This window comes from Sphaerodactylus townsendi, linkage group LG11 (genome assembly GCF_021028975.2).
Source record: "Sphaerodactylus townsendi isolate TG3544 linkage group LG11, MPM_Stown_v2.3, whole genome shotgun sequence".
Classification (NCBI taxonomy): Eukaryota; Metazoa; Chordata; class Lepidosauria; order Squamata; family Sphaerodactylidae; genus Sphaerodactylus; species Sphaerodactylus townsendi.
In genome coordinates, this window is record NC_059435.1 from 35,521,859 (window position 1) to 35,540,741 (window position 18,883).

Sequence of the window (18,883 nt, forward strand, 5' to 3'; positions counted from 1 at the left end):
CTGCGGGCAGCATCGGCATCAGAACTGCCCACTTGGGACTATGTGAACAGTCCCGAAGCTCCACTGGCTTCATCGAAGCCAGTGGGAAGCCGCTACCTCTGGCCATGCGGAAGCAGCCCTAGTTAATATGTAAGCATGAAGCATAAGATCAACTGAACACAACTGGATTTATCCCCAAATATGCTTACACAGGACTACAGCTTTAAAAAACATGTGCTATGCACCTAGGTATCTTTCATTTAGTGTGTACGCTGATTTTTTTAAGCATGGAAAGCCCATAGAAAAATATCCCATTTAAAATTTTTAATTTTATTCAGACCTGCAGTTTTCAAAGGATGAGTACTTGTAAACCTTTTTTTTAAAGCTACTGAATTATTATTCACTATTTTAATGAACCAAGAACATGTCTGTATAGGCTACTTGACCTGCTTTATGAGGCACACTTCACTGCACAACTGAAAGCACAGAAAACAGTGGGTTTTTTTAAAAAACTGGAAATTCATGATACATTCCCTGCCTCAAACGTATAGAATTTGTATCTACAATTCCTTTACCTCGCTGAAGAAACACAGGGAACCAAGAAGGCTGTGTGAACACAGCCTGGATTAGTCATGCTGAATTCAGAAACACACTGAATGAAGGTAATTAAACCACCAGCAAAACAAACTGTCTCTAGCCTTTTATTGTTTGGAGTCTAGAGACAGACACTTTAAAACAGTGGGTAGGGAATGAAGGAAGGATAGAAGGTGACTATAAGGAATGGTTTCCGATGGTGCTCAAGAAGGTAAGATTGCTCAATAAGCAAATAGAGTATCTCCTATCAGCACTAATCCACATAATTAGTGGAGATGTACAAATCCATCCTTGTTACGCTGAAAGGAGGGTGGGTATGCCAGCACTTAATTGCATAAGAGAATCTTTTAAGAACTATCCTTAAAACAAGGTGCCAAATGCTTACACATTCCAAACTAACAAACTAAATTTCCTTTCAAACTTTTTTAAATTTCAAAAGTCTTGACCACAAAGGAAGATCACTCCTTGTTTAAATTTCCGCTTGAAATTATGCTTCATACACTAGTAATGCCATTAAGCCAAAATGTCAGAATTACATATGTAGGTAATAGGCCTATAACATTCCTAAGTAAACTTAAAAGCTAGTATTAAGTCATATATAATGAATAAGTTATGAAACATGTCCAAGTTCCATCAGACAAATCTGTAATAATGAACCCAAAATTGGAACATGCACTTTCGCAATCGGCATTTAAAAAACCAAAAAATTTTTTACAATGTATTTATGACAAAAGGCCAAATAAATTAAAAAGTTTCAGCCTACAGAATTTTCAGTCTAAAGAGCTGTTTCTTTACTCCCCCCCACCCCCGAGAAAATCGAATAGCCTATTTAAAGAGACTTTTTCACTTCTATATACAACCTAACATCTCAGGTATTCTTTGAAACAACTGATAGCAGAATGAATCAAAAATTATCTGAAAGAACACAGCTCAAGCTTCAGACCAAAATCTAATATTTTGGGTTAGCTTAAAAATGTTTTCATGACATCTCTAGTCACTGTGGGCTATTGACAATCAGCATATCGTTAGTATGCAATATATTTAGCCATTCAGATTTTGCACTGATAAAGCCAAGATACTCCTTTGTATCTCTCTCTATGTCTCTGCTACATCAGATTTTCACACACATTCAGACTTAAGTTTGTTTACAAGACCAAGGAAAAACCAGCCCCAAATAGATTATTTTTTATCTTCAAAATTTTGTATAACTGTAGAATAGCTGTTTTTAGATCTGCAATTGGCTGAACAAAAACTTAAGTTGGTTCAACACAGAGCACGTGATCAGATACAGCAAAGAAAGGGAACAAAAATGACAGTGTTCAAGTATGCCATTTTTCACTTCACTCAGACTGAATGTGATCTTTCAAGATGCTGATCATATTCAAGTTATTGAGTCACAGAACTGTTATTCTGTTGTCTTTAAAAAGTCATTCTGGCTTGAATTTTCCATTACTATTTCCAAGACTTGCTGACCATGTTTGCTGTACACTGATGAAATTATTTAAGTCTTAATAAACAGCAAATGTTTCATTTATATCATTAAAAAATCAACTAAACTATTGAAATATTTCTGGCACAAAATATGAACACAGGCTTGTGACACTGAACGACTATCAATACTGCTTTGTCATGAAGTGTCAAATTACCAGTAGTATTTGCGAAGGTCAGATTCTAGCTCAAGATACACCACTGATCTTAGACAGCTCATTTGTGTGTGAAACCTTCCACTCACTTCAACCATTAATTTCAAAAATTACAACCTGCTCCCTTTTGTTTCAGCAGTTAACCTTACCATGATTTTTCAGCTCAGTGATAACTGAAGTGTTATTCCATTTGTATGCTTATGAAATGCAGGATGCATGTGAAACAATTATGAAGGTTTGTAGTCAACCTCAGCATGAAGATCACTTCATCAGCATGAATTTTCTACCACGTGTCCCTGTGCTGCCTACATCTATTCAGTTCTCCCTAGTCTTTGTGGCTTAAATAGCATACAAAGTCTGCCATAGAAAATATATGTTTTTCTCTACTCGGAGTAATCAATTTTAAGGCAGCAAACTCTTGGACTTGATGTTTATTCCATCTGATGGGTTACACTGGCAGCAGTAAATTCCAGTTTCCAGTTTTGTGTGTTTACTATTACAATCACATCAGGAATCATAGTTAATAAAAAGGTAAATGTATTCATTACTGACCCACGGGGTGAATCACGGCCGTATTCAACTGGTTGTGGTGGTTTTCTGGGCTGTGTGGCCGTGGTCTGGTGGATCTTGTTCCTAATGTTTCACCTGCATCTGTGGCTAGCATCTTCAGAGGTGTATCACAGAGGGAAGTCTGTTATACACTGTGTCCTATGGAGGCGAAACGTTAGGAACAAGATCCACCAGACCACGGCCACACAGCCAGGAAAACCCACCACAACCAGTTACATCATGACGTTTACAAGGCAGACCTTTTTAATGGGGTGGTTGGACATTGTCTTCTTAGTCATCTACATTTTACCCCCAGCAAGCAGGGTACTCATTTTACCAACAATGGAAGGATGGAAGGCTGAGTCAACCTTCAGCCAGCTACCTGAAACTGACTTCCATTGGGGGACTTCCATTGGGACTGAACTCAGGTTGTAAGCAGATTTTTGACTGCAATACTACAGTTTACAACTCTGTGCCATGGTTGGGGTGATTACTAATATGATTCCTATTCTATGAAAGTCTTCTATATTATACAGAACACAATATATAGAATACAAAAGCTATTATACATATTGCCTGCAATAAATAGCATGAAACATCTTGGAGAAGGATAGAAATTTCATGCTGGCCACCAAAACAATTCCTAGAGCAGGCACCATTACCCAAAGGAACTTTACCACCCACAAAAGAACCATATTTTTCAGTCAAACGTGATTGGCAGTAACACACAATCATTACTACAGAAGTCTCCAATTATATGCAGCGATTATTCCTAATGCTGTTTTCTATCGCTCCCAGCTTCAAAATCACTATCTGCTCTAATGTTACAATGGTGGTTCAATATGAAACTAACAAAGCTGATGCAATTGACCAAGCCAGTTTGTATGTCTGCCTCAACATTAAGATCACAAGTTCTATGTGAAATTGACAAAACTGATGCAAACAACCATGCAAGTTTGTGTGTCTGACTCATTACATGTCCAGTTTGATATGACAAAGAGAAAAAAAATGGAAGAGAAAGGAAAGGAGAAAATGCTTGAAGGGAAGGTTGAATGACTACAGGGGGCATGGGTAAGGGTCATGTGTTTACACAAAATAGAAACAAAAAAACCCACTGGAGCAAGCGCCATCATCTGAAGGAACAGAAACAGATAGCTCTCCCCCTTCACACACACAAAGAACCACGTTTTCCAGCCAAATTAGAGCTATGTTAACACATTTGTCAAGTTCCACTAGCAAAAGAAACTTCCCTTGTCTATTTCATTGGCTCCTAACTATAGACACAGTGTGTCTTCACCTTAATGTTACATCGCTAACTCAAAATAAAAATAAGGAAGCTGATACAATCAACCTGGATTGTGTCTTTGCCCTAATGTTACATTGATAATGCAATATGACAAAGAATTCTTTTTTTAAATCCTTTCAAAAATGGAGGGGGAAGGGTAAGAAAAAATGGCTGAATGAGATGTTTGGCCAAAAACAGGGGTATGGATAAGGATCAGGTTTTTGGTGGGACAGAAAAATAAAAATGATTGCATGCTCAAGGGAAGTTAGTTTGGAAGTGGGTCAGAAAAAAAACATCATGGTTAAAGTGCTTGGGAACATAATGGTGGAAAAATGAAGGAAAAATGTTTATCAGACCAAACAGTGGAATAGATGTGGAGAATTAAAAGATAAAAAGTAACATTTGACATAAAGATATTTTGCAAATAACTCATGTGAAAAAGGCCATCATCTGAAAATTTTATTCATATAAAACTATTAGTACAATTCTTTCCACAAAATTATCAACATTTTGAACATAGCACATCTAGAGTAGTAAAAAAGGGATTTTTTAATTATATTGATTGAGGAAATATAGTTAGAATATTTTCCCCTAGCTCCTTCAGACCTAGGGCAATCTCAAAACTTTTAAGTAACCCTGATCCCATATACAATTAACATCTTGCAAATTGTCTTTTGGATATAAGCAAATGTCAATGATACTTTATGGTGTGTATGTACTGTTTTATTCTTCTTATCTTTTCATATTTTGTTGTAACTCTATGCCAATAAAGGCTTATTCATTCATTATATTGATTGAACATTTGAGATGTGCTCTTTTGTATGATTTTAATCATTTTTACTTCATAATAACTTCAAGCCATACTGAGTTGTGCATGGAAGTGAGTGGAAAAGAAAGACATTAAAAAGTTGTGGTAGAGATTGGAGGAAGTGAATTTGGAAGGCTTTTAGTATGCAGTAGATCGCTATCTGAGCATTTGCTGTAAGAAGAGCTTTTGATTTTCTTTGTTGGGGTTAAGCCTTACATTACCCAAACTACTCATATGCTTGACAATGATATCAATTGGTCTTGCATAGATTTTAACACTTACAAGGTTGTTGATTTAGCATAGTGCAATATGACAAACCAATCAGTAATCCTAAATTTTACACAAGTTATAAATATAAGATTGAGCTCCAGCAACATTCTTGAAAATCTATGATTGGTTTGAGCTCCTTGGAAATAGGATTTGAATGCTTCTGTTCAGGCTTATGCTGCCATGTGCTTGGGGGACATCTAATAAAACAGGCTCCATCTGTGCAGAATCCAAGCACTGACTGATGCAACAGCCTTTTAAATAGCAGTTCTCCAAATCTACTCTCTCTCTTGGGGGTAAGAAAGTCAAACGTATAAGCAAGTCTACAAGTTAAATATGATCAAACTAAAAGGTATTTTCAGTCATACTGACATTTTACCAAACGAACAGAGGAAAGGAAGCAGGGTCTTTTACAGCAAGAGGTATTACTGTAGTCTTTTATCATGCTGAATTACTGAAGTGTCTGAAATGTTTATGGTTAATTAACCATAAGTTGCACTGTCAAGCCTAAACATCAGTCACATGTGCATACACACACAGATATATATTTTGCAACCACAAAATTGTCTACATTTACCAGTAGCAAAGGAATGCCACTATTTATCAAATAAGCTACTACTAAAACCATGTAGCTAGGAAACCAGCGACACATAAAGTCCTCTTCAAGTTCAATCACACCAGGACAGGCCAATAAACGCACACATTGGAGGGTTAAAATGTCAAGGACACTTTCCAACATCAGTGACTACTGGCGATATTAACTAAAAGGAAAAAAATGTTGTAAAGAACCACAATAAGTACCTTTTAGCACTAGTTGAAAGTTTAGCAGCTGTTTTGCTAGAGATTTTGCCTTCTTTTTTCTTGGGCTGAACCTGCTCTCTTTCTTGATCTTGTTGAATGCCTTCCCTCTGGTCTCCATCAGAGCTGCCTCCACTAGTACTCGGACTATCATCAACTCTTTGTCCTTCAGTGGACATCTTTGACTCTAAATGGAAAACAACAATTTAAAAAAAATTAAAATTGGCTCTAATACTGTGAGAAAGAATATCACTGCCAACAGATTATTCATCAAACTATTGTCCTTACAAAATTCCATCAGAGAAACAAATACCCTTTTCCACAACAATACTCTTAAGTATATTTTAGATACAAAAAGACACAGTTTACACCGCAAAGAGTAGCTAAACAGAAAACTCTGAAACAAAAAAAAAATACTGCTATATTAGTTAGAAACTAAAATACTGCAGTTGTATTGCTTTAGTTCCTAATTCACAACCTGCTGTTTACCCATTCCCTTAACAAGAATACCAAACATTCTCCTTTCTTCAAAATCTACCTCAAGAAAATGTCTGGTCTATTATTTTTAACCCGTGTCAATTTCAGCCTCAATTTCCTTAAAACCATTCTTACAGGGCTCAGTATTATTTTACTTCTGTGTAAAAGGCCTTCTCAGTGGCCACTCCTGTTTTACAGTAGAATGTGAGGAAGGCCTCAACCATGCAAAGATTTTAGAGGCTCTTCAGAGGCAACTTGCTTATGAAGGCTTCCGGGTGAAAATCAGAATGATGAGTAACGACTTGCTCTCTTTGTTTTCTTTGTATTGCATTTCTGTGGGCTGATATTTTGAGCAGGTTTCAATTATCCAAGTTCTACTGACTGACAGAAAAGCAGAACAAATATTTTCAATTCATCAGAGCAAAATCTGGAATAGTCTATGGAATTAAAAAGTGAGTTCTGAAAATGTGCAGAGTGACCTTCTTGCTACTGATTAGTCACTCTCCTCATTAATGTATCTGAGATTAAGAAGCAAAACTTTGAAACAAGCTGATGTTCTGAAACTATTAAACTTAAATATTCACCACTATTTTTAACCTCCTCTTAACAGCTTTCTGAAATAAGTGTACAGAAACTGTATTTATGGAGTTGTGCAGTACTTAAAAACAAAACCTTAGGATTTCAGACTTCACCAATATTAAACAATACAGAATGTGCCCACAATGGGAAGAAATTGGGAAAATAGTATCAAACTGTACACAAATTGAAGAAAACGTGTGGTCAAATAAAGCAAATTGCTATACGTTTATAATGGAAAGTGAGAATTTAGGGTATTTTTCAAGTCTTTGCAGTCAACAGAACAGTAATTGTCTAATAATAAACAAAGGGTCAATGGCTGAATATACAACCCCTTCAAAACACTACAATTGCAATAGTCCAGTTGTCTCCTGAAACAAACCATTGTGTATTTTTAGAAAATTTGGGGTTAGCAGATGATTATTAGTTCACATTACTTGGGAAGTAAAATAACATTTTAAAAAACTGGTTCTGGTATAACCTTTTATTTTGGCAAGGAACATCTATGCAAACTAAAAATTTATGCAAACATCTAAAAATCCCAGAATGTTAGCTATGTTAGTTAACCATGCAGCTAAAATAACCAAGTGTCCATCACCTTAAAGACTAATTAGTTTGCTATGACAAAATAATACTAACTGGAAATTATTAACTGGAAATGATTAACATGTAGCTTGAGAGAAAGTAACTAACAAACAAGTTTCTATTTTAAGATCATCTTAATCAAGGCAATAGCTAAATTCACTATTCCTCAAATCAGCAAAGATAATCCATAGCCAAGCTGGGAGCTCACTTCATGGGACAGTCTATGAGAAAGCTGCATGCATGACCCTGTCCAGCAAAGTCTGCGATCAAACACATTTACTAGAGAATGCTGCATTCAGCAGAGCATGCCTCTTGTTTAGAAATCACCTGAAGGCCTTTTTGTAGTACAGAGAATGGCAAGCATTGATATTTTCTGTCACCACTCTTACAGCTGAATGCCTTAGAATTGCAGGAACTATAGATGCAAAGGCTGCACATTTTCAGAATGTGATGTGGGTACGGGAAAAGCCTCCAATCACATTGTATTTTTTTTTAAAAAAGTTATATGCTGCCAATTATGCCTCCAAAGCAGGGTCTATTGTCAGAAGCTGGGGAAGCCAAAGTAGCTAGTGAGGCTACAATCCTCCCTTGCATGTTCTTAACAGTTTTATCCACAAAGTTTTCTGTGGATAAAATTACTCTTACTCTTTTTAATTTGGATTCCATGGTTGAATTGGCCCATATTACTCTCCTCTTTGTCATGTTTACTGGATAACTTTTAGATCACCAAAAAATGCTTAGATCTTCCCATGCCATATCTGTCTACTTAACTCATGCTTATCATGGCTACAGAGTGATAGTCTGCTTTCAGAAGATCAAAAGAAGAAAAGTAGAAGAGTTTGGATTTATACCCTGCTTTGCTCTACTATAAGGAGTCTCAAAGCAGCTTACAAACTCCTTCTCTTCCTCTCCTCACAACATACACTTTGAGAACTGTGACTAGTCCAAGGTCACCCAGCAGGCTTTATGTGGAGGAGCAGGGAAAACAAATCCAGTTTACCAGATAAGAATCCACCACTCATGGGGAGGAGTAGGGAATCAAACCCAGTTCTCCAGATTAGTGTGCACTGTTTTTAACCACTATACCACAGAAATCTCTGTCCACTAAAAATCTCTGACCTCCTCTGAATTACAGGCTCCTTTTGAATTTCAGTATCTTAGCCTGATTGGACAGATAATGATTTGGCAGATTCTAAACACAAAACTTTTCTAGGTATAAAGGATTTTCTACATTTATATTGAAGATTTCTGCTCAGGTTTCAGGACATCATCGGAGAAGGGCGAGTTGAAATCCCCTGAGATCAATAAATGCTACTGCAAACACACAACTTGGGGGAATCTTCAATCCTAACAAATTTATTATAGCATTAGATATTGTGGATCAGGGCCACTTTATCAGATAAATGAACTGGTCAAGTTCAATACTGTAACACAGAAGCCAAAGCCAAAGACCAAAACAAGAATCACAGTAGGTTTAACTCACAGACGTGCAGAACTCAGATTCATGCCAGACCTAATCAGGAGGTGTACAACTGTCTATTGATGTAAATAAATATTGAAACATGTATCTAACAGGAACAACTACTTCCTGTAGTGAGCTACCCACTTTTAGTTGGGAATAGTTAATGGTGTGAATCTGCTGATAAATTTTATCTGTGTCATCACTCTAAAGTCTTCCTTAGAAGCTTTCTTTTCAAAATGTGGAGACTTTAAGGTGTGCTGTTGAACACTCTGTGAGACTGAAATGCCCCCCATGATTTCTGAGCATTATCATTTGTAATGTATCATTTGTATCACGATAATTCATCATTTGTATCATTTGTATCATTTTAATTCATCACTAGTGGCATCTAGTTTGGAGTAGATTACAGCCATTGTGATTATATTCATTTGTTTGAATTTTCCATTCCTTTGGTTCGATTCACAGTAATTAGATGTTTCTATTGTAGGCTTTTGCATTGCTTGGTCTTGGGCTTCACTTCAGCATTTCTGTATTTTCTTCACACACTTAGTTGACCATTTCATGCATCTGATGACTTATAAAAGCTTATGCTACAGTAAGCAGCTATTTAAGTTGTCACAAGCCCTCTTTGCTGTTTTTCTCCATCAGGTAATGATCTAGCTATTACAAAACATCACTTCATGCCTATAGAAAATCAAACCAACTGTATGTCAGGCCAATCCTTTTGGAACAATCTGACAAGAGTCACAGAACACGTAAAGTTCTGAGCAGCATCTGTTAAAGGTTGTCTCAAATTGGAAACTGACGTGATTTAGGACTGTAAGCCTCTAAGATCTAAGCATCACCTTTGAAATTATCAGATAAGCCCAAGTCTGTTAAGCAGCAGTGAGTGATACACTAAAATAACATGTAACTTGACCCAATATATACATGTTCACTAGGATCCATACAATGGGTGATACACTGGCCTCCTGCCTCTATTTCAACCAGTATGATTTTAGTTACACAAATCAGGATGACTTTTTTCTTCCCAATCAACCCATCAATGATATTGTTCTTAGAATGCCAACTGGTATATCAATGAACAGATGAAAACTTTGAAAGCTAATTATGAGGTCCCCGGATAAGACATTTTCAGCGAGCAACCAAAACATGCAAACCTTCTTCTACATTCATAACTTTACACCCAGTCCTACTAATCCTGAAGCACAGATAACCTCTCTTTTTTTATCAGATCAACTTGTCACCCTTTTAAGAATTCATTAATTTTAATTCCACTAACTCAATCAAAATTAACCATCTCAGCTGGAGAGTGAACTTTGTCACTGTCTCTCATTGGTTCAGACAAACAACAACGGCAAAGTGGCTGCTTTCTGCCTGAGAAGCAGAATACAATACATAATAATAATACAATACAAATACAATAAATAAATAAATAAATATACTTCCTATAATATTTGCCACTGTGGCATTTCCCCTCCTTGCCCGGGGCTCTCGGGCGGCTAATCCTTCCCTCCTTCCCTGACCTGGGGGTTGATCGCCCCAGCCAATGTTCCAGTTGGCCCGAGGGGCCAAGAAACAACCGCGCCCACAGGGCACCTGGTGTCTTTCCACCCTCTGCCTTTCAGGTATCTCTTCCCTCCTTCCCTCTCTCTCTCTCTCTCTCTCCCTCTTGTTGCTTCACAGGGAGAGGAGTTTCCAGGGGTTTGCCTCTCCCCTGCGGCCTCACAGGAAGAGTGGTTTCCAGCCTGTGTGAAAGGTTCCCACCCTGTTACTTCACAGGGTTGGGACCAGCCTAAACAGTGCTCTAGGTTCTGGCAGGGGGTCTTGGCTCCAGGGTCCTCTTCCCTCCTTCCTACTTCCCACCACTGAGTTGCCCCTTTCCCTTGCCTTTTCACACCACCATCCACATTCCCTGCTGCTGCAGGAGCTCCTGTCTCTCCCTTCTCATTTCTCTCCCTCATCCCAGCTGCTTCCCCAGCCCATCTCCCACATCCGCCTCAGCTGTGGGTGGGCAGGTCCTACTGGGCCTAAAATTCCTCTCCCCCCTGCCTTCCTCTTTGAACAAGGCCTCTAAGGCCTCCATTGCCACTGCAAGAGGCTTCTCGGCGGCCTTCATGTCCCCCGCAGTGCCGGCCTGCACGTGACCCAGCGGGGTGAGTCCAGGAGCCACGGACGAGCCCGGACAGCCACAAATCCAACAAAAAGCCAAGAATAGCATCTGGAATTATTGTAATACCCTACCTACATTCATAGTATACTCCCTCTTCAGTAAGGCTGCTTCACCAGCAGCAGCATCTCTGGCAATGTTCTCATGGCTTTAAGCAATACATGGATGGCTCAAGGTTCTTATGGCTAAAGACAGCCAATTGTATAATAAATGTCTCACCAGAGTGGCTCCTGCAAAGACTTAATGGTCCAGTTATCTGCCACAGTCATGGTTCCCAAAGATTGGATAAGAGTGTGACAAGTTCTGCTGTCTTTCAGTCCTATTCCTGCTGCTCAATGGTCCTTTCTTACAAGTGAATTTGCTTACATCAGAGGTAACAAAATCATCTAGCCAGTTCCCAATAGTTTATTTTAAAAGTATATGAAACACCACTAGCATGTTTCAAAATGAAAAATTACTTGTGCTTATACAGTAACATTTTAATGAAATGATGAAAATACCAAAAGAAATAAGACTATATTATAATTCTGTATCATAATATTCCAACCCTGCTTCAGAAACCTGTTGTGCAAGTTATTGATCGTTCAGTAACATATTATGAAAAAGAGGAATGAATCTAACACGCACATCATTTGGAACTGAGTATGCGAAAAATCAGTAGCACTTTCAGGAAATTTTAGGCACATGTTCACTGTTACAATTGTGCTATAAATATTACTGCTGATGAAAAACAACAGTATTTTGTTTCAGAAGTTCAGGCTACCATTCATCAGATAAATACATAACAGCAGCAGTCCACAACATATCATTACTTTAACAAGTAATGCCAGCTTTTGTAACAGAAAATAAATGTTTGACTCTGTCATTAAATGTATAGCTATATTTTTCATCTCTCTAAACAAACATATCCTATGAACATATGCCATATCATATGCCATATATCCTATGAACATTTAAACTAAAAGTCAAGTTGTATTTCATCTGAAGAGGTCTAAAGCTGAATACAACTGGGATTTAAAAAAAAATAGTCTGTGAAGTACAAGCTTTTAAAGCTGGTCAAAATGAAAAGAAAACAAACAAAGCAACAATCTAAAAATCAACAGAGGAGAGTGACAATGTAGGAAAACATTTTATTGCCTTTAATAATATTTTGATAGTCAGGAGGCTGTCAGTCACTCACATGAGCCCATAGACGGGCTGCTCCAGCATCTAGTCACTCTCAAGATGGGGTATGGGATGTTGGAGGGAACATTGGAGAAGGAGAGTTGACTTGTGCCTCAGGGAGGAGCAGTGATAGCTCAAATCTGGCTCAGGAAAAAGAGCAGTGTGGCTCTGCTTGGTAGTGTGGCAGAGTGGTTTAGCTCCATCTCTGGGAGAGAAGAGAGTGCTTGATTGTTAGGCAGGTCTGATGTTAGGCCTGGTGATGAGCAGACCTTGCACAATTTAGTCTGACTCTGAGGAAAGGGCAGGCTGGTTTGGGCAGAATCTTGTGTGCAAGAGAGGATCCAACATAGTGGTTAGTCAATAAAAAGGCTCTTTGCCTGAAAACATTGTAGAAAATCTAACCACTCTCTGAAATCATAACCTGTACATTTTTGTGCCACGGTCAGATTTCTACTTTGTCTACCTGGAGACTTGTGCTGTTGGTTTGTTCCTTTATTTTTGTGCCATGGTCAGATTTCTACTTTTTCTACCTGGAGACCTGTGCTGTTGGTTTGTTCTTTAAAAGCAAACTGTAAATAAATAAATCTTCTTGTTTATTATATTAATATTAATCAAGCCTCAGTGATCTCAATAATCACCTTGAGCACCACAAAACTTATCTCACAACAGTGAATCCAAAGGCTCTACACTGCTATCTGTAGTATACCTGGAAACTGAAGAGAAGATTTATAGTTCAAAACTAATCTAGAACCCCAAAATCTTAGGAAACTGTATGCATCCCCTCAGTAGGGAAAAAAGGCAAATCACAACTACCACACACAATCAAACAGCCTCAAGGTTATGTCACAGGACAATAAACATTTCTTTTAAAAAGATGCAGTCTAAATCTCTTTTCTAATATATTATTTCTCATTCAGAGAAAAGCTCTTAAGCATCTGCTAAAAGAAACAATTAGGGATGCACAAGGGTCAGGGAGGTTAAAGTCTTTCCAAGAACACAAGAGAATGAAGAAGAAATCTTGGCATGAACTATCTGGCTCTCTATGAATTTGACATTAAAAACTCCAGAACCACCATGAAATGTTACAATTCCTTCTACTGCCAAACATCCCAAACAAATTGAAACTTAGCAACAAGAATCTGGATGGGAAGGAGACATAGTGATGATATCTTTCTCAAGCAGCCTTTTATTCCTAAAAGCAAAGATTAATCGAACTTTTCTGGCGGGTGCACGAAAAACAGCTGAAAAAACTAACCTCACTTCATCTTCATTAGAAACCAAACAGCACAGAAGCCTGGAAACATTCTGAGGAAATTGTGCGGGGTGGGAGGAAGAAGGGAAGAGACCATGGAGTATGGTTTATAACCAACTAGGCCAAGATTTGTGAAGGGGTGGGGGGAAGACTGAAGCAGCTGGTCTAGACTGATACAGACACACACACAGAGAACAGACACATACAACTCGCCCATTTTCCTGCTGCCTAGAGGGGGAGGGGGAGATACATGTCACAGACATAATTATGCAGTACTGGAAATGGCAAGAGGTTGAAATGGACCTTTTAAAACATGACATGTTCCATTTATTCAACATTTCTGTGGAAAATCATGAGAAGAAAAGGAAGACGTGAAAAGGAGAGTGAAAACTAGTGAGAGAAAAGAAGGAAATGGGTTTAAAATAGACAGAAGAGGTTGGAAGAAGAGACTTTGAAAGGAGCGGTTCAGGCAGCAGCTGGGCATATGTACTAAACACATTCCAGAAGGAAAAAACGTAAGAACAGGGAGGTTGGAAACTGCCCCATCACAAAGTACTCTTCTGATACAGAAAAGTTTGCACCAACAACACAAATGCCTTGAGTTTGTTAAATCTCAGAATGAGGAGAAGAAGGAAGTTGGTTAATCCTCTTCCTCCATCTGAGAAAACAACCATGAGTGAGGGTGATGGGTGCTTCACTGCTCAACAAATTATTTCCAAATTAACTGGAAAGGAGGGAAAAGAGATTTGCTACATGCATATGGAGATAGGAACCATTAAGGACACATAGGCACCCACAGAAGGGAACCAACCCTTGGTAATTCAGTTCAGCAGTTCCCTCATTGTGTGCCCAGTGTAACAGAATACAATGGATGATATAGAAAGAATATACATGTTAGCAACAAAACTCAAAAGACGAACAATGGAGTGAGACAAAAAGCTTTAGTGCCTTGGAGTACAGAGAAATATATTTCATGTGCTGGATGGTCACAGGTAGGGTACAGTGAAGGAATCACTGCTACCTGAGGATGAAAGAAAGCACTTAGAGAGCATGGCAGACAATGGCCAAGTATAAAAGCCCAAACTGTCAAGGGATTCAACGAGTATGGCCACTCTGCAAATGGGCCCATCAAAAGTAGCACAAAACAAGCAGGTGGGAGCAGTGAAAACTGCATGTGTTTATTTTCCCAGAGGGAATTACTACTGAAATCCACTTGCCAAAATAGATACCTGCCCATCACATGTAATGGTAAATAGTTTGTTACACAGAAGAAAACAGTTTCTTACATAGAAGTAATATCTGCATAGAAAGTCTGTCATGTGCGAACTAGTTCTAAGCATAGTTATTCTAATACGTATGTGTTCAACGTGATGGAATTGTTGTAGAGATGATATGCTGTATTGGAAAAAAATATATGTGTAACTAAGTTTGAGAGAGCGCTGATACTTCCTTAATGAAACCTGAAAGTGCTTTGGATAGTTAGTTCAAGGTAGCAACAGGGACAATAATGTATAGGAGGGGGGCAAGGGAGAAGGGTGTTGTTATTTGCCATTTTCTATTGTGCAAATCAGCACCTAATGGACTATGGGTAGCAAAAAGGCCAAAATGTTGATGTGGACAATTGGGACTCCAGGAAGAAATATTGTGCACAGAGGTTTCCAACTGTAGTTGGTGAAGATGGACCTAAGGAAAAGATGAGTTAGTGGACATCATACAGATCATTGCAGGGAATGATATTTGGAGATAAGGGGTGGGGGAGACAGGGATGTGGCTCTACCCTAGAGAAGTGGTACCACCACAAGAACCTGAGCAGGTCACAGAATTGCACTTGATGTGGAGCAAATCTCATCATCATCAAAGGCTAGAAGAAACGGTAAGCAACATTTGACTTGAATGTATCTATTCAAGGAACATGAACTATTTGGCAGATCCCTGACACACATACCCAAAATCAAATCCTGTACTCTGCCATCTTATAGCAATTCATACACCTGTTTCCAGTGGTGGTGGAAAGCACCACTAAGTCACAGCCAACTTATGGTGAGCCTGTTGGGTTTTCAAAACAAGAGATGTTCAGAGGTGGTTTGCCATTGCCTGCCTCTGTCAAATGACCCTGGATTTCCTTAACAGTGGGCCTTTCCCCACTTCTCCTGCTGCCGCCGTCGCTGCGCGCTGCTCTGAGTGCGCGGCATCCCTGGTGCGCGTCCGGGCGTCCCCACGACCCCGCGCTCTGCGCGGGGTCATCCAAAGGTGCCGTTTTCGCCAGCGCCAGGGATGCCGCGCGCTGAGAGGGCGCAAGAGCGGCAGCGTCGGGGCGGCTGCGCTGTTGCCGCCCCTGACGTGGGGAGTGCAGTGGGACCCCGCGCTACTTGCAGAGCGGGACTTAAGGTAAGTGGGGAAAGGGCCAGTGTCCCATCCAAGTACCAACCAGAGCTAACCCTGCTTAACTTCTGAGATCTAACTAGAGAGGACCGATGTGAGCAATCCTGTTTCCAGACACAGTCATTAATGCAGATCAGAATCCACATACCCAGAAAGTGGGGGGAGGAACCTTTCCCCTTTCCTTAACCATGGCTACAACAGGGTGATGAATAGGACAACTAATTCAGAGGGAACAATCTTGAGTATCACAGGTGTACAGACAAAATGATGGTGTCTGCAGAAGAGAGTAGGGGGTTCAGAATGAGCGAGGGGGAATGAAGCTATATGAGGGGTTGAAAAGCAGTAAAATATCTACCACAAGCCTGGCCGCATGGAAAGGGGAGGGGGGGATATTTAGTCATTGTTAAAACACAGGACTGGGAAGGTGAAAAAAAAAAGTACCTACGGGATAATGGGCAGTATGGTTAAAAATACTCGAGGAGGAGTTGAAGGGATTGTGCCAGACTATTCAGGCGTGGGGCGAGGGAGGCCAGGGGATTTCTGCCTCGTGGGTTATAAGGGTGGGGGTATCAGGACTGCTTGCTATGAGACGTGGGCAGGGCTGCGGGGGGGGGGGGGGGGGGCGGTAAGACAAGGGAAGCGCTTTTACCTGGAGGAAGAAGGGCGGGCGCGGGTCGCTGACTCTCCGGTTGGCTGCTTGTTAATCCGAATCGAGGCCGGGGCTGGGGGTGGGGGGAAGTCCAGCAGGGGGTGAGGGCTGGGGAGTTCCTCTTCCCGGCTGATCGCTAAGACATGCGCGCCCGCCACTCTTCCACCCTCCGTGGGCACGGACTTCTCCAGCCCCGACTGCTGCTTCCACCGTCGTCGCCTTCTTCGCCTAAAGAAAAGTGAACCCCGCACGGAGGCGCGCTCTCGTCTTCGGGCAATGAAGCCCGGAGTTCGGGGCTGGAAGGGGGGGAGGGGAAGAGGAGGAGGCGGCGGCGGCGGCGGCGGCGCGCTCCGGCTCGCTGGTTTCGCAGAATGACGGGGAAGGAAGGAGAGGGAGGAAAAGTCACGGAGGTGCCGGAGCGCGCGCGCGCACACACACACACGCATACATGAACGCCGCGCGCGGCCCGGGGGATCGAAGGCCGCGTGCAGGCAGGAGGGAGGGGCGGGGCAAAAGCGCGAGTTAAAGGGAAAGGGAGGCTGATGGAGGGTCGCTGGGGCTGAGAAGGAGCGGTGGGAGAGCGACGTAAAGAGGGGCAGAACTGCGGCGGGGGTTCAGGACAGTCTGGATTGCAGGCGGGGTGTTTGGGTTGGGTGGTGCTGGCTGAGAAGTCCAGGGATGTTCTATGCTAAGGAACAGGAGAGGCATAATGGAGCATGACGAGATCCCAGGCAGCCCAGCTAACTTCTCTGACTCCCTTGGTTGCGTGGCCTCTCCTGGCAGAATGTGTGAGGTGCGGAAACCCCCAATGTGTAGTGAAAGTATCGAATCCCCCCTGAATCGGGAATGGATGTGGGGTAGAAAAGAAAGGATATGGAGAGCCTTGGCTAAGGAAGGTACAAAAACCATGTGGCCTGCCCCAACAGGGGTGGAAAGCTTTGCCTTGTTAAAAAGTGCACAGTTACGTGGGCTTTTTGTCGTTGTCCAAAGCATGGTGAATAAATGGGATTTGTCAGGTTCAGACAGTGTGTGTGGATTTGGAGACAGCTGATCCTAGGCAGTGCTTTGTAGTGGTTAGAGTGTCACTTAGGAAATAGTGACACTCATTAATGCAGATCAGGCCCATGTTCACATGACCACTCTGCCATGGAAGCTTGCTGGGTGACTTTGGATCAGTTGCGCTTGCACCCTCTCAACCGAACTTTCCTTACAGGGTTTCTTGTGAAGATACAATGAAAGAGAGAAGTTGTTTTGGGTCCCAGCTGGAAGAAAGAGAAGACAGTAAGTGTTGCATCTGCTTGGGAGGGCAGTATTGAAAGACTGTAGGCAGAATGAGTAGATGTTGTATGGGAATACAACTGCACAGTGTTAGTTCCCATAGTTTCAAAACTCAGCCAAAGGCTTTTCAGCCAGGATGTAAGATGGAAACAGTGGGATCAATACTTCAGGTGTAGATTTAAGAAACTTATTGGCTTATCTGGGACAAACCGAGTTTCCATGCTTCTATGTGAATGATGGGAGCATTCATGTTCTCTTTCACAACCTGAAGGTACTGTGTAGTTAACAGTTATACATAAAATGGCAAAAAATAACCCTCAGTGGAATATAATACCATAGACCCACCCTTCAAAGCATCCACTTTTTCCAGGGAAACCAATCCCTATAGCCTGGAGGACAATTGTCATTCCAGCTCTCCAGACACTGTCTGATGATTGGCAACCATAGGGATAATAGATTACAAAATCATGGATGTGGAGAAAGTGAGTAGAAAATTTCTCCTGTAATATTAGAATTGTCCTGTAATACTAAAATTCAAGGATGCACAGTGCAGTTAATGGGCGTAGATGAATTACATGAAGTGTTTCTAACTTGTGGAGTAAATTGCTGAATTCATTGCCAAATGATGGAGTGATGGGCACTAACATAAATATATTTAATAGAAGATTAGACATATTCAAGGAAAGTGCTTACTACCCCTAATGACTTAAGGATCCTCCATGTTCAGCAGCAGTAAGTATCTGATTAGCAGTGCTAGGAGGCACCCTCAAGAGAAGGGCTTGCCTGCTGTGCCCTGTGCCCTGTTTTTTGCTTCTCTCCTCCCAGGAGGACCGGCTGGTCTCTCTGGGAAACAGGATGGTGAACTAGTCCCCCAGGCTCAGTTTCCCCTCCCTTTGTCACCGTCTCCCCCTAATATATCCTTGTCTTTTGTTGTGGGGATCTTACCATGCAATCTTAAACAGGGC

General features: G+C 40.8%; 1 protein-coding gene across 1 annotated transcript in view; it reads right to left on the reverse strand.

Annotated features, from left to right (window-relative positions):
- The window catches only part of LOC125440940 (ubiquitin-conjugating enzyme E2 E2), a 168,588-nt gene extending 151,540 nt beyond the window's left edge, over positions 1-17,048 (reverse strand). The window contains exons 1-2 of the mRNA XM_048511120.1: positions 16,641-17,048; positions 5,927-6,110 (exon numbers count right to left, since the gene is read on the reverse strand). Coding sequence (XP_048367077.1) covers positions 5,927-6,102 — 176 coding nt within the window. The 5' untranslated portion in view covers positions 6,103-6,110; positions 16,641-17,048. The remainder of the gene's footprint in view (positions 1-5,926; positions 6,111-16,640) is intronic.
- Positions 17,049-18,883: the final 1,835 nt, after the last annotated feature.